A 16,383-nucleotide genomic window follows, 5' to 3' on the forward strand; every position below is an offset into this window, starting at 1 on the left:
GCCATGTCCTTGTGACACCTGGAAACTGCTGTGATGAGTGCTTTGGTTGTTGGTTACAAACCATGTAATTACGTTCTGTTTGCATAATTGATATTATTCAAGTGTAATAATGAATTGTGAATGTGGTGTATGATGATAGATTTTCATAGAGGTATTTTACAAAGCTTGGGTAATCGAATGTTCTGCTTCCATCCATGTTCTGAATAAATCCTGGGTACTTGCCAAGCCTGCACAACTGTCCATCCAGTTTCAATGTCAATACAAACGACCAATGATGCGGATGTGCTATCATAACGGTATACATTTAAATACTAGTTAACTAGCTCCTATCATTACAACAAACAATGCTGAATATTTTTATGAACATCACATCCACTCAACAACATAACAGGCCCATAGGCGGAAATCCCAGGGGGGACTTGGGGACGCGACACCCCCATCCTGGGAAAAATATGATTTGTCCCCCCCAATATATCACTGTAAACATAACTATGTAATTTCAATAATATTAATAATACGCAATGAAAGCACTTGTGCTGATTATAGACACCTAATAGCGCGTTTTTAAGTTTCAAAAGATTGCGATCCCCCGCCCTTTGCCTCACCATGGTTTGATCCACTGCCAGTTCCTTATCTGGCAGGTAACAGAGGGTTTGTCTGTGTCTGAAAGGCACTCAATGCACGTAATTGAAGTGAGGTTAATCCAGTCAATCGCGCCATAGCAATGTTTTTTTTTAATGTTGGCAGGGTTTACACACACACTAGCTGAATTTGCAGAGCCAGCGGGCAAACATCAACTATTAAGCTAGCTAGTACCTATTCCATTTATGTGGCGTCGTCAAAGATGGAATCTGCGCTATCGTCAGTTTATTCCAAGATCAGCATACAGCTGTATTGCTTCAAAGTCCCTGTGATAAGGTTTGCGATAAACTGAACTCCCAACTGAACAGAACTGCACTCTCTTCTACCATTGTCTTAAATATCTTTAATGGTCTCGTTGCAAAAGCTAAAATGTCGCTATGGGACTTTGAAGCACATATGTGCCGATCTTGGAGTAAACTGACGATAGCAAAGATTATAGCAAACACCACAGAAACGGAATTGGTGCTCGCTAGCTTTGCAAATTCAGCTATTGTTGGAAGCCAGCCAATATGAAACAAACTATATTCAAATTACAAAAGGTTGCAGCACATGTTGTGTAAATGGTGAACTCATACAGCTGTCAACTCTTGTCACTGCAATCCGTTTCACATTTGCTAGCTACCTTTTAGATCGAAGCCCATATAGAATGATAGAAGATAAGATGATAGAAGCCCATATCCTAATGTAAATTACCTACACACTGTGTGTGTGTGTGCAGCTAGCCAGCCTGCCAGGTAGAAAAATGTCAGAAAAACGTTTTTTTTAAATATATATTTTTCAGTACACCAAAACGCAAAGCAAGAACCCTAGTAGCCTAAGACTAGTTGATAAAATGTTCATTAGAAAGAAGTGAAATGCTAATGGGAACGTTTCACAATGATGTCATTAGGCAGATCAGGCAACAGAGGGCACACAGACAGCAGAGCTGGGGACAGACTGGCAGAGACAGGGAGTCTCAGGCAAGTTTGTTGAGTCTTTGTTTGGCAGCATTATGAAAGGTTCTCAATTTTTTTGACTTGTAAAATAGGGACATAATTGGAAAATGCCATGGATAACCCCACTCTCAACTTTGACTGGTGACGGAACTAAGATTTGTTTAAGGCAATGGTATTGCTGTTGTGATTAATTATTGTAGTTTTGGGCACCGGTAGTTAGGAGTACGGCAAACACCTTATTTATTTTCTAGGAGACAGACTGTGAGTCAGTGAGGGTGGTGAAAGGGAAAGAGCCAAGGAGAGAGAATTCAGAGGACAGTGTCACAGCCATGGCAGGACCAGCTGTCAACCTTGTTACCAGTATAGGGGACAGTGGCACAGCCACGGCAGGACCAGTATAGGGGACAGTGTCACAGCCACTGCAGGACCAGGTGTCAACCTTGTTGCCAGCTGCACCAGTATAGGGGACAGTGGCACAGCCACGGCAGGACCAGGGGTCAACCTTGTTGCCAGCGGCACCAGTATAGGGGACGGTGGCACAGCATTGTCCAGTTACCTCAGTGATGGCACAAAACCATATCAGCCACACCCACAATTTATAGAACCCCAAACTCTTGCCAACAGTGTTGACGTTTCAAGAGCGTTGGTTTGGCGATTTCCCCTGGCTACATTATAATCCATCAATAAAAGGAGTTTTGTGTTTTCACTGTAGCCAAGGGTTTTCAAGCCAGCCATCTTTTGGCCAAAGAGCAGATGCTGCCTTCATTAGTGCAGGATTTAGGAACTGGAGAAAAGCCATTGTAAAATTCACAGCACCTCAAAACTGCCAAACCCCACCGCCACTGTGTAACTGTAACAGCACACCAGCTAAATCCAATCAGTGTCCAGTTATCCAGCGCGTGGGGTAAACAGCAGAAATGAAGAAAGCTACCTTGCACTGTATGAAAAAGCAACAACATGGATTGAATCCATTGAGACAAACTCAAGACGATTTGCTGGCAAAACAGTGGATCCCTATAGGGAAGATTTTTTTTTAATGTTGGATGGTGTGAAGGTTCAGTTTGGTGACCGTTTTGACCAGGACAGTCTAAACATTCTGCAAAAGTTGGAAAGAGTGCTTCTCACGGTGGAGTTGGATGAGTCAGTACCCTGAGCTGAACATAGATTCTCTTTCAGTGCAGTTGCCTCTCTTTCGCAACAAATACCCCTGTAGCAGCAGTTGAGAGGTCCCCAGGAGGCTTCCAGTGGAGGTGCGGTGTTGGTTGACCAAGTTGAGGTGCTGATCAGAATTTTGTCTGTAATGTACATAAAGACAGGTTGGACAGGCTTGAGGGAAAATATCTGCTAGCAATTTGTTGGATCCATTGAAACCCTCAAACATATGTTTGGTTCTTTTGTTCAGTAGTGTGTATAGCAATGGTTCTCAACCTTTTTCGAGTACCGGAACCCCTGCATATTTTGAGGAAAGGCAGGCAAGGTTTTGAGTGGTCCTCTGGGACCTCCACCCCCTCTATATTATATATAAAGTTAGTGGAATCCCTGTGCTGCTGAATACGTTCATTACACTTTTTTATTTCATGGACCCCTTGCCATTACACCAGGGACCCCTAGGGGTCCACCTACCCTGTTTGAGAACCCCTGGTGTATAATATGTTATTTGTTATTTTGTTTAGTCGTTTTTAGTATACGACAGTACACTTACTAATTGTTTATTTTATTTAAAATTGCATACTTTGTGTGACATACTTGTCCATAGCTGTTGTTTGAAGAGTTGTGACACTGACTGAACAATAACTAAGTTTTTCTGAAGGATATTTTGGTTGATTTGTTTGGGTTTTTCATTGAAGTAGTTATCTTGCTTTTAGAACTGTACTTATTCTGAGCGTTTTGTTCTTGTAAAGATGTTGTAATAGACTCAAACCAGTGGCACATATTTAATTACTATATAAATGAATCAGAAAAAGTTCAATAAAAAGTTCAGTGCGGAGACCAACTTTGTGATGGTTCTCAATGGAGATTCTTTGAGATGAGATCGCACCATGTTCATTGTATTAATGAAAACTGCACCCATACAGTGTACAGTACCATTACCACCTACTGGCCTTGCTTGGTATTGCTGGTTGTAAATACAAACACTTGCATACATACTGGACTGATAAGGAACACTGCTATAACTATTATTAGTAGTAGTATTATAATGATTTAAACGTTTTAACAAGTTGGGACAACCCTTCAGTTAACTACTGTACCTATCAATTATCCAGTAGTAGTAATTATGGTTCCTCAATATACATTTGACATATTATAACGTAGGCTATGTGTTACAGCACTACTTTTGGTGTCCGGGAATTGCTCTTGAGAAAATTTCATGTAATTGTCCCTCCAAAGTTGATATCAGATTTTCGCCCCTGAGCAGGCCATGAATAGCATAATCAGTGTCAGTGAGTGAGGTCAGTAAGTGCAAACCAGCGGTCTCTGTCTGTCGTGACTAGCTACAACATAGCTGAATAAACTCAATTTCACGATTTGAGCGGCAACAACAGTTAAGACTGGAGTTCCCGCGTCCCAAACAATCTAGTTTTTATCCCAAACTAGTGATTTCAGCACCCAAAGATTAGCCCGCAATTACACACGACATTGTTCTGTGTAATTGCTGGCTATTATTTGGGTGTTTAAATCAATAGTTTGGAATAAAACCTTCATCGTAGATGTGACGTCGGAGCACCAGTCCGCCCACACTAGTTGCCGCTCAACTCCATCGTAAATCGGTGAGTTTAGTCGGCTAGAGTTACAACACAAAGCATATTGAAACAGCAAGGCTAGCAAACGTTAGCTAGATAACGTTCATTGTTTTGCTATAAGGGCACACATATAAAGGAACAATAACAATTCCGAGAAGACTCATTGTAGCAGCCGACTCTTGTGCAATAAACATCTCCCCAACGAGCCTGCTTGCCAGCTAACTAACTATCTTATCTACTGTAGTTACATCCACAAACCAAGCAATGTTATAGATTTAGTATTTAGCTGTCTCTTAGTAAGCTATTAAGTTAACTAACGCTACATTAATTTCCTCGCCTGTCATTTTGCATTACATTTTCAGGTATGGGGTATATTGTCTGTATGTTTAAAGAGGTCAATTTTACCTTGTATGCTCATTTACCGGTGTCATCGATTGCCTATGAAGAAGTGTTGGCTGTCAGAAACGCCTCCATCTTGTTTACATTATCTATGCTCCAAACATAGAAATTCACAATGCGGAAATCTATAGGAAAATAATTGCGGTACAGAAATACATGCGATCCTCCGAGGGGTTACAATTGTCGATATCATACGAAGTCATACGATGCAGGCTGCCTGCTACTAAGGTTGGTTATGGTACAAAAAAACAAGATTTAAAAACTGTATTTTTACAAAATGTGTAGTTTCTTGTAGAAACAGGACAGTTTCAGTGAGTTGACCTCAATGCAAACTTCTGTCTACAGGACCATTGGGGTTAAAATTTCACTCTGTGATTAAAGTCAGTGTCTCAAAGCCACAAAAGGGTAGAACATATTTCAAACGTTGTTTATTAGGGGGAGATGGGCCCTATCATGTCACTATCACAGGTGATTATTGTTTCTGAGGCTGTGTGAACAAATTATTGGATTATGCTAATAGTTATAAAAACATATTTTATTCAGCTTTCCCTTATGTGGATGTGATGTTAACACTCACCAGTTGATGGCAGCACTGGTAAATTATATTTTTCTGGACCAAATGCATAGTCACAGCAATGATACAGTGGCACATTAAACAGAGAAAGACAGACAAATACAAACAGAATTATGATTGATAGAATATATCCTTAAACTATAGTCATATAACTTTTAGAAAACCCTAGATTCTACACAGGCTTCATAGTCATGTCGTTTTACAACATTTCTTCAACTTTGAATGTCACACCAGTATTGCATTGCCATAGATACATAAATAATAGCGATAAGAAGTGGTTAGTCTGGGTTGCCAAACCGTAGCCTATTCATCTGTGTGGCCCAATGATCCAAACCATGTGAGCTGCTGCAGTGACCCAGTTCTCCAGCCCACCCACTGCACCACTCTGAAGGGTCAGCATTCCAGCTGTGCCCTGGGGATCTCTGTACAGCAACAGAAGGCAACATCATTCACCACGACTTACAGAAACAGCATATGCTACTTTCATTTTCTCCACCACCAAAGGGACTACAAGCCGGAGACAGACAGATGGGAAGATTGGCACAATTTTGGCTCCCAAGCAATATCATACGCCACAGAAGAGAGGCAGTGATAGGGGACAAGAGAAAGAAAGGGGATGGAAGATAGATGGAGGTCTACATGTGGATGAAATAACACTCAGGCTCTATCAGTGAAATGAGTGCCTCCTAACCATCACAATCACCTGCCATCGCTCTCACTGATGCTTTGCATCTGCTTCTGCTTCTTCTGTGTTGGTGTCCCTGCTGCTGTTGAAGACTGACTTGGGGCCACAAATGTATTTTATCACTTATTAGCTTTAATGTGTCCTCTCATAAAAATTGACATCTCTAACATGTTGGTATTTATCTAACCACATCTAACTTAGTGGTATTGAGACTGTCTATAGGCTGGATGTATCTTACTTCATATCTTAGTTGATGATATGGATTAATTTTGCATATTGTTAATGTTCATCTACATTGCAACAATAGTGTGTATAGTTGAGGAAATTAGGCATGTCTGCACTGGGGGAAATTAAGAATGATTGATGTTTTGAATCCTTGAACTTTTCTTTATTTTTTTGTTAATTAATCCATAAGAAAAGTCCAACACATCCACAAAGCACAATGTACTTATACAGCAACAGTCTCCCATAGTCACATCTCACACTCTGTGGATTTCAATTAGGAGGAGAGGACATGCAACCTAAACCGTACAGCACCTAGACAACAGAGCCAGACAAGTTTAAAGAAAATATGCTTCATATGTCACGATGGTCACTACAGATTTAAAACAATCTAGACCATATCAAAGCTGCAAGTCATACTGTATATCCTGTTATCAGTAAAAAAAAATATATAACAAATCAAACAGAATTGTGATATTGTTGTAATTGATTATAGCCAACATTGTCGACAGATAATTATTTCCTTGTAATACAATTGAAAGCTATATGATATGGACTGAAAAGTTCTGAAGTTTTTCTACATTATTTGAAATATTTGAATGAAAAAATTATCTATTCGCATATAATACTTTTAAAATATGTAAAACCTATTCGAAATATGCTAGGCCTACTCTACGTTCACAACACCACCGTAATCAGAAGACGCATGGTCCAGTTGCGTCTGATGCACTCTGGTGCTCACTCTCTTGTCTGGAAATTGAGTCGGAACACGTAGAACACTGTCCGTTCCAGCCTTGTTCCAGCATTATAACTGGCTGAGAGCATCGCCCATCCCAGCAGCATAATTCGTCTGGGCTAACTATTTATATAGAGGGGAACGACCTTCATTTACAACACATTCATTCACGTGAGAGAACTCTGCGAACTTCTCCATTGCCAAGTTAACATTATTTGAAAAGGTTTGGAAAAGAACAAACATACATTTTGAAAGTTTTGCCCAAAGTTTTATTTTACAATTATTATAATATTTTTTTTATCACCATGGGCTTTTTGATTGCTCTTTTCGGTGTGACAGTTGCTTTGAGTCAAATGTTTGGAAGATATACTGTAAATGGTGAGTAAAGTATTATTTTATTTTATTTATCAAAAAATTACGTTTGATATGTAGACTAATTATGAAATAATTCTGGAACAATTTTTGCTTAAAGAAGTCTAGCTTTGATATCTTAATTTAAAACGCTTAAAACATTCGAAAGTACTTGATTGACATGATTTGTGAATAATGACCATTAAACCAAGTTAAACCATAGTTTTGCTTGCTTGATACTGAGAATTACAGAGTGCAGGTGCGCATTGTGTTACTACGGTGTAACGTGCAAACAGTTACTTACCGTAATCACTGGTTTGCATTAGTATGCAGAACTGCATGTTTATTCCAAAGTAACTTTATTCTCTCATTTAGGGACGTTGGAATACCTTATATATTACAAAGTAATATACGTGAGAGTTTATGGGTTGTGGCAGTGATGAGTCCTAAAACCTTTAAACAAAACTCCACGATTGTGCAAAAGGTCTCTATTCTCCTGTATGAATTGGTGGATTAGATGCTGCTAAAGTGTATTGCGTGTGGACAGTGAGGTCAGCCAGGTCTGGCTACGGACTGGTCTGGTCCATTGAGCCCAGTTTGATGTAAAGTAAACATATTCCTGGCTATTGTACAAGTGGGCCAGAGCCATAAATCTATATTATGGCTCTGAAGTGGGCTATTTGTATTTCCAGTAGGCCATTGTATACATCAAAGTATATCTACTTTAAATATGTCAATCATGTATATAAATTATGTAGAAAAACTCCAACTAGATGCGTTGTTGTGTTTGTTGTGGTGTGTTCAGCGGGGATGTGTTGGCTGCAGCAGAGCCAAGAGCAGCGCTGTGACATGGTGCTGATGCGTGGGGTCAGCAGGGAGGAATGCTGCTCCGGGGGCCGTCTGGACACGGCCTGGTCCAACACTAGTCTGCCTATCAATGAGGTCAGCCTGCTGGGCTTCCTGGGAATCGTGTCCTGCAAACCCTGCAAAGGTAACAACGCAGTAGAACTTGCAGAATTACTTGCTGTGAACCAACTAACAAAATTACACTATCATATCCCTATCATTAATAAGGGTGTTTTGCTATTTCTCAAACCATTTGACTAACAGAAGTAGATGCTGATTTCTTGACTCTTGTTATGGCAAACCACCATCGCTGGTAGTGTACTAAAGGTGCCTCAGACAAGTTAGATGGTTTTAGGTTGTCCACTTGGTCCCCTCGTAACTGGCAATGAATGAAGCAAAGACGTTAAGGGGTCACATTTTGATCATAGTTCCAAATGGCAGGTCATTTGGCTATAACTAGACCACCTGTCTTCTTCTTGGGATAACTTTGACCCATATGGAATTTCCAAGTCAAGTTAGTTTCCAGAGGTTTCTAAATTTTGTGAAATGTGGATCTCGGCCAGTCATTCCATCTAACTCTGTCCAGCTGTTTTGAGTGGCTTCCACTATTGGAAGCCTTCACCATGGGTATTCAGGTTCACTCAAGGATATATTCCTTTTTTATAAACTAAGGTTGCGGTGGCACTTTAACAAGTCCTTGTGATCTCTTGCCAGGGTAGTTGATTATTTTAAACCATGTGAGGATGATTAGTCTCAGCAAGGCTGAAGCCAGCATGTACCAAATATCAATATAATCCTAGTTTCAAAATGTAGTAGCATTCCTGCTAACTACTGTATGATCGATCATGTTTTCACTTCTATGGAGCAGTCTTATTTTAAGGGATATAAAGGCTATTCCAGCATGCTGTTGATTACAACAAGGTATAAACCAACTAGTTGAATTAACAAGCATAATTATATGATAGCAGCAAAAGTAAATAATTAAATGTTCTCGTCAATTATGTGCTTAATTGATAAGTGGATAACCTCAAGTGATCTAGAATGACAAAAGTAACAAGACAAGTTGTAAAAGACAAGCTATAAACGTCAATGATTTAGCTACAGTGCCTTCGGAAAGCATTCAGACCCCTAGACTTTTTCCACTTTTTGTTACGTTACAGCCGTATTCTAAAATGTACTAAATAAATAAACATCTCAGTAATCTACACACAATACCCCATAATTACAAAGCAAGAACAGGTTTGTAGAAATTTTAGCACATTTATAAAACAAAAAAAACAAAAACAGAAATACCTTATTTACATTAGTATTCAGACTCTTTGCTATGAGACACAAAATTTCACTCAAGTGCATCCTGTTTCCATTGATCATCCTTGAGATGTTTCTACAACTTGATTGGAGTCCACCTGTGGTAAATTCAATTGATTAGACATGATTTGGAAAGGCACACACCTGTCTATATAAGGTCCACAGTTGACAGTGCATGTCAGAGCAAAAACCATGAGGTCGAAGGAATTGTTCGTAGAGCTCCGAGACAGGATTGTGTCGAGGCACAGATCTGGGGAAGGGTACCAAAAAATATCTGCAGCATTTAAGGTCCCCAAGAACACAGTGGCCTCCATCATTCTTAAATGGAAGAAGTTTGGAACCACCAAGACTCTTCCTAGAGCTGGCCGACCCGGCCAAATTGAGCAATCGGGGGAGAAGGGCCTTGGTCAGGGAGGTGACTGAGAACCCGATGGTCACTCTGACAGAGCTCTAGAGTTCCTCTATGGAGATGGGAGAACCTTCCAGAAGGACAACCATCCCTGCAGCACCACCAATCAGACATTTATGGTAGAGTGGCCAAACAGAAGCCACTCCTCAGTAAAAGGCAAACGGCACCTAAAGACACTCAGACCATGGGAAACAAGATTCTCTGGTCTGATGAAACCAAGATTGAACTCTTTGGCTTGAATGCCGAGCATCACATCTGCAGGAAACTTGGCACCATCCCTACGGTGAAGCATGGTGGTGGCAGCATCATGCTGTGGGGATGTATTTCAGCGGCAGAGACTGGGAGACTAGTCAGGTTTGAGGGAAAGATGAACCAGAGCAGGTTCACCTTTCAACAGGACAATGATCCTAAGCACACAGCCAAGACAACGCAGTCTCTGAATGTCCTTGAGTAACCCAGCCAGAGTCCGGACTTGAACCCAATCGAAAATCTCTGGAGAGACCTGAAAATAGCATCTACCTGACAGAGCTTGAGAAGATCTGCAGAGAAGAATGGGAGAATCATCCCAAATACAGGTGTGCCAAGCTTGTAGCGTCATACTCAAGAAGACTCAATGCTGTAATCGCTGCCAAAGGTGCTTCAATAAAGTACTGAGTAAAGGGTCTGAATACTTATGTAAATGTGATATTTCAGTTTTTTATTTTTAATAAATTAACAAAAATGTTGCTTTGTCATTATGGGGTATTGTCTGTTAATTGATGAGGGGGAAAAACAATGTAATCAATTTTAGAATAAGGCTGTAAAGTTAAAAAAATGTGAAAAATGTCAAGGGGTCTGAATACATTCTGAAGACACTATATGCCTATCGAGAGGTGTGTCCATCCCACCTTGGAACTGGTCCACAAAATGTCCCTGCAAGTTGCAGTGCAATCAAATAAATGGACAATAACCCTCCTTCTCCTCCTCCCTCTTCTTTTTCACTCTGCATTAATTATTTCCCAATGCTGGCTGAGACACAGGCCTGGCTGCCTCCCCTCAGAGAATAAAAAAATGAATTTCTGTTTACCACAGGAGAAATGTTTGCCACATGCCCAGACGTCTGTTTTTCATAATGTGGAGCAATATCTGGATCATTAAGCAGACTGAAAGAACAAAACTACAGCATCAATGTACATGTGATACTGCGGGGAAGTGCTGGTCTATTATCATAGTACTGCCTGTCAAAGTCAGACTGGGCCCAACAGTTGATCCTCCCCATTGGGGCTACTGATTTCCAGTGCTTCAAAGCATTCCTGGGTGTTGACTAGTGCTCCATGTCTGACCTATATTTAAATCTGCATTGATTTGTGAAAACGTATATTAATTGCAATGAGCTGCCAGTTAACCGGAGCAAAACATAACAGAAAAAATGATTTTTGGGGATTTCCCTGGGAGGAATGGGGATGAATCTGATACTCGTGTGAGAAATCCAGAGGTATCAGAGTTGGCCTCTTTGGAGATGGAGAATAGCAGGATATTAAAGCAAGTGCTCGCAGAGAAAGGCAATAAAGTGCTGCTTTTTACAGGATCAGGTCTGAATATCACTCTATATTAGGATCAAACAGGTCCTGAGAAGCCTGTTGAAAGGTGGCGATGGTATGTCTGTGTTGTTTTAGGGTTACAGTACTGGGTGAATTCCCATTGACCAGGCTGGGCCTTGGAGAGTCAACGGTTCCTCCTGCAACATCTCTCAGCCTGTAATACCCAGTGACAGGACTTTGAACTGGTTGGTCTGCTCAAACACCCTTCCATCCATCTAAGACTTAGCCCTGCTTTCATCATTACAGGGATCCTACAGTCATGGAAACAGGCACAACCCCAGACACATTCTTACAGACTTGACATCCTTGTGTGTCATACATAAACATAAACAAAATATGTGTTTATTGTAAATGTTTTGCTGGATAAATCATGCTGCGGTTAAAGACAAAAGTTTTCAGAAATTTGTTCTGTTTTGTTGAGAATGAATCTTAAGCAGCGGTGGATATGGATCACTTAACGACAGACCATTTAAGATGAGCAAATGCTTCGACAGTAATACTGACTTTTTACTCTATGTTTTGCAGAGACCTGTGATGGTGTGAACTGCGGCCCAGGGAAGGTGTGTACGTTGAAGGCTGGACGCCCTCAGTGTGCGTGCTCTCCCGACTGCACTAACATCTCCAAAAAGCATGCTGTGTGTGGCAGCGATGGGAACTCCTATCGTGACGAGTGTGTCCTCCTGATGGCCCGCTGTAAGGGACACCCTGATCTGGAGGTCATGTACCAGGGAGAATGCAAAAGTGAGGACACGCCTGTACTTCAAGAGTTATCTTGCATGTCAGCAGTTTGGTTATTTCAAATACTAATTGTGCTACTGCAGCAATATTACACACATTCTTGGATTCAAATCAGTATTCCTTTGTAGCGATACTATATTACTAATGCTCTATGTTCATGTTCTGTCCAGAGTCTTGCTCCAATGTGGCGTGCCCAGGTACCCACACCTGTGTGACAGATCAGACTAACAGTGCCCACTGTGTCATGTGCCGCACAACCCCCTGCCCAATACCGCTGAAGTCCGAGATTCCTATCTGTGGCAACGACAACATCACCTACCCCAGCGCCTGCCACCTCCGTAGAGCCACCTGCTTCCTGGGGCGCTCCATAGGAGTGCGTCACTATGGCAACTGCACTAGTAAATCCCCTTCACCGTTCCTGATCTGTCAACACATAGCCTAAGTATAATCAATAAATTAATAAACAACCTAAATTGAATGGATTTTCTAACTTTAGATATTTTGGCATGTGTTGGATGTGTTTTGTCTTGTGTCCTCTCTCTCAGGTGTTCCAAGAAACACTCTGGCTTTGGAGGGCAGTGAGGAGAATTCACTCTAAAGGGACAGTTCTTGTGTGGTCCAACTGGTACTTCAGTCCACCTGGCACTAGACTTAGCTTAGTCCACCCGGTACGAAGATTTCCAAGAGATCACCTTCGATACGTGAACCAACATTGTCCCAATGTTCACTCACCAAGTTCTGATTTATGTTGACTACTTTTTTTACAATCACTTATCCCCTCCATCCCTACCCCCTGTACATAGAACAATGATACATTTGATGTGGGGGAACCCGTTGGAAGTAGCAGTTTGTTCTTCCAAAAGGAAACCAATACTGTATTTGTTGATGCATGCAATGTATGTTAAATAGGATGATTTGCTCATGAAACTATGGAGAAATATGTAGGGGGCTTTAAGTATTGGAAAATATGTGCATATTGTAAGTAAATACTGCTACTATTTATTGAAGAAGGTATCAAATCTGTTCTATTTATGTTTTGACCCTGTATACAAATCCATATATCAATAGGTCAGCTGTATTTATTGTATTTTGTTTTAAGGTACATGTATTTTGTTTTAAGGTACATGTATTTTGTTTTAAGGTACATGTATTTTGTTTTAAGGTACATGTATTTTGTTTTAAGGTACATGTATTTTGTTTTAAGGTACATGTATTTTGTTTTAAGGTACATGTATTTTGTTTTAAGGTACATGTATTTTGTTTTAAGGTACATGTATTTTGTTTTAAGGTACATGTATTTTGTTTTAAGGTACATGTATTTGAATGGCCACTGGCATTCTTTTATTTTGGCAAGTTATTTTTATTTTTGTGTATTTTTCATATCCCTAAATAAAGTGCTTTGTCCCCTTAAAAGCAGCATGACAAAAAAAACTCAATTTGTTTGGATACTGGATACCACATTTAGAGGATAACAATATATTTGGTTTCAATTCACTCGAAGAAAAACAGGGTAACTGCTGTCTGTATTTCAGTGTTTGTTTGGAGGTGATGAGAGACTTAGCCAAAACAAAAGTGAACAGTATGTCTCCTCTAACTCTGCTTGCACAGAGTATGAAACTGTTTATGCTGGAGCCTAATAAAATGTATAAGCCTCCCACTGATCACTCAAATGAACAGTTTAGTTCAGTGTGCAGCAATTTTATTAGACTGTTGATTCAACCCCAAGCCTTTACAATACCTCCACTGTTGAAGTCTTGGCTTTGTTTATTTTGTATGTTTGTGGGTAATATGAGACCAATATAATGCCATTCAGGTTGTTGAATACACTGTAATATAGTGTAACTGCAAAATCTGACAAATGTTGGTAGCCTTATCAAATTGAAAACATGATAATGCCAAATTACATTAATTTACTCAAAGTTAACTCACAGCCGAATGTATCTGTTCAAAGTTAAAGTACTAGTGGCTATTTGAACCAAATGGGCAGATAGCTATTTGCACATAGCTATTGGTTATTGTGATATGAATGAATAGTGCTGCCCACCATTTATTCTAGATGATATAATAGATTTTTAATTAAAACAAATACTTTTTTTGAACAATTTACACTAGTTTCTTGTAAATAGAACTCAATTTCATGTACCTGTGTTCCTACTGTGAAATTTGAATGACAAATGTATCTACTTATTTTTGTATTTTTGTACTGCCATTTTATCTCAACATAAACTATAGTATTTGTCATGATGCCTCTTTCATTTCTGGTGCAACTTCGACAGTCATTAAATTCATGTTATACTAGTCAGAATAATCTCTCTAGTCTAGTGCATAATTCCAGATAGGCTTTGTCCTACCCTCTGTTATTAATTCTCTATCATACAAAATATAACTTACAGTACAAACATGCTGTATGCACAGTAATTGCCATTCTAGATTCTAGACTTTTGTCAGTCTAAAAATACACACAATAATAAAGGCATTTATCAATGGAGTCCTTTCAAGCCTCGTGGGGCGGTCGTGACAAGCTTATATGCACATCGTCTATCCCTTACTGCCTACAGAAGATCATGGCCATGGTTATGAACCTTAGTGAACCGTCTACCTTAACTACCCACATAGAGGAGTAGCAGGTGGGCTAGAGTGTTGGACGGCTTTTACTATGCGGCAACCTCTGTGTGTGCAATGGCCCTGGCAACTGACATCCCACTGACAAACCTCAGAGGATGGGAGAGGAGACCAGTGAAGAGGGGCGGTGGAGCATTAAAGCAAGGGCACAGGCACCCCATCTCCTGTTCCTGAGGAGCCCCCTCTGGAGGAGAGGAGGTGGGTGAGGTAAGCGACAGAGGGCCACTGACTGACTCACTTTCCTATATGAAATATTGTCCTTGTTTTCTCTGCTCTGACTGAGAACCACTCCTAGACTGACTGGGCCAACATCTGGCCTGACTGGGCCAGCATCTGGTTTAACTTTGCGATATGTTATATTGTGATCCAAACACCCTTTTAATACATTGATAATGGAATTAAAGGTTTGCTCGAACAGGCAATAACAATGTTATGGAAAAGTGGTTGTTTTTCTGATTTGCATGCATCTTATTTCTGCTTTTTTATTCTACCGTTTCTCTATTGTAAATGCTGTTCTTTTGTTTTCTGTTTTGTAATTAAATGCAGCATTATCAGATGGCATAGAGGGAACCCACCCATTCCCTAGTTTATAGAGTTCTGGTACAAACTGTAATGGTCTGATGATCTCGTCAGACCTGACCTCAATGTGGTCCAATGCCATGCACTACTCTTTTTTTATCTAAACGCTCCAATTCTTAGGAAGAAGGAGCTCTCATGCCAGCTCAGTTTTTCATATAGTGATAATCAGCATATAAAAGTAGAGTATATGAACGATCCTCCCTAAAATGTAAGGAATTTCAATTAAAGTTTGATTATGGAGAATGCCTGAGAAAATTAAATGTTTAAGGCATGGTTCCCAGACCATTTTTGGGATATGAGTAACCCATGTAAAGCCATTTCAATTGTCTTGTGACCCACCCAATAAACAAAACCAATGTTTAACCATTCTAGACTAAACTGTGACCCAAAGGAGTATCTGTGACCCAATAGTAGTATAGAATACAACTTCATTGTAACTTGGTTAGAACTTAAATGTTAATTCTGCCTTCCTTTCTCAACACCCCTAGATACAAACAAACACATACACACACATTGAGAAGCACAGGGTCAGCAGCAGTACAGCACCCCCTGGATGGAGAGCAATTGTGGGGGGGGTTGAGTGCCTTGCTCAAGGTCACAAAGGCAGGAAATGTTACATGGGATCAGAGATCAGCAGCCTTCCAAATGCCAGTTCATGTCCATTCCCATTTTTGTGTTGCCCAGCCCGGGGCTTGAACCATGGTCTGGCTCTCTAACCTCTAGTCTACTGCCACCCCTGGTCCCCCAGGAACAGCTTTAAAGGGATAGTTTGAGATTTTGGCAATGAAGCTCTTTATCGGGTTCACGTGTAAGTCTTCATAAACCAACGTGGGCCACCATAACAGCCATCCCTGTTTTGTAATATACATACAGGAAGAACAACCTAATCCCAAACACAGTGTATTATTACAGCTAATGTCTTCTGAGTCACAACGGAAATGATGTTCCCCAATCCCAAAGTGGAGGTATAACTTCAGGGTGCACAGACCATATGAGGCATTTCAAAGCAATTGTAA

General features: G+C 40.3%; 1 protein-coding gene across 8 annotated transcripts; it reads left to right on the forward strand.

The window, feature by feature from the left end:
• Positions 1-4,831: 4,831 nt before the first annotated feature.
• Positions 4,832-14,407, forward strand: LOC139382838 (follistatin-related protein 3-like). 8 transcript variants are annotated; one of them, XR_011628695.1, is made up of 6 exons: positions 4,832-4,945; positions 8,091-8,276; positions 11,954-12,169; positions 12,337-12,608; positions 12,712-13,265; positions 13,371-14,407. XR_011628695.1 is itself a non-coding variant. In XM_071127149.1 (5 exons), exons 1-5 carry the CDS (start codon positions 7,240-7,242, stop codon positions 12,762-12,764), a joined length of 756 nt encoding a protein of 251 aa, XP_070983250.1. In that variant the 5' UTR covers positions 6,947-7,239; the 3' UTR covers positions 12,765-14,407. The 8 variants fall into 8 exon arrangements, 2 of the variants coding, with proteins under 2 accessions (XP_070983250.1, XP_070983400.1); XR_011628687.1 differs by lacking the exon at positions 4,832-4,945 and adding an exon at positions 7,036-7,312 and having other exon boundaries at positions 13,350-14,407; XR_011628674.1 differs by lacking the exon at positions 4,832-4,945 and adding an exon at positions 7,064-7,312 and having other exon boundaries at positions 12,337-12,564; positions 13,350-14,407.
• Positions 14,408-16,383: the final 1,976 nt, after the last annotated feature.

This window comes from Oncorhynchus clarkii, chromosome 1 (assembly GCF_045791955.1).
Source record: "Oncorhynchus clarkii lewisi isolate Uvic-CL-2024 chromosome 1, UVic_Ocla_1.0, whole genome shotgun sequence".
NCBI classification, from domain to species: domain Eukaryota; kingdom Metazoa; phylum Chordata; class Actinopteri; order Salmoniformes; family Salmonidae; genus Oncorhynchus; species Oncorhynchus clarkii.

Excerpts from the sequence above, each read along its gene's own strand:
- LOC139382838 (XM_071127149.1), top strand. The coding sequence starts at position 7,240 with ATGGGCTTTTTGATTGCTCTTTTCGGTGTGACAGTTGCTTTGAGTCAA. Across the intron at positions 7,313-8,090 it reads TGGAAGATATACTGTAAATG|CGGGGATGTGTTGGCTGCAG; the intron begins GTGAGTAAAGTA and ends TGGTGTGTTCAG. Across the intron at positions 12,170-12,336 it reads GTACCAGGGAGAATGCAAAA|AGTCTTGCTCCAATGTGGCG; the intron begins GTGAGGACACGC and ends TGTTCTGTCCAG.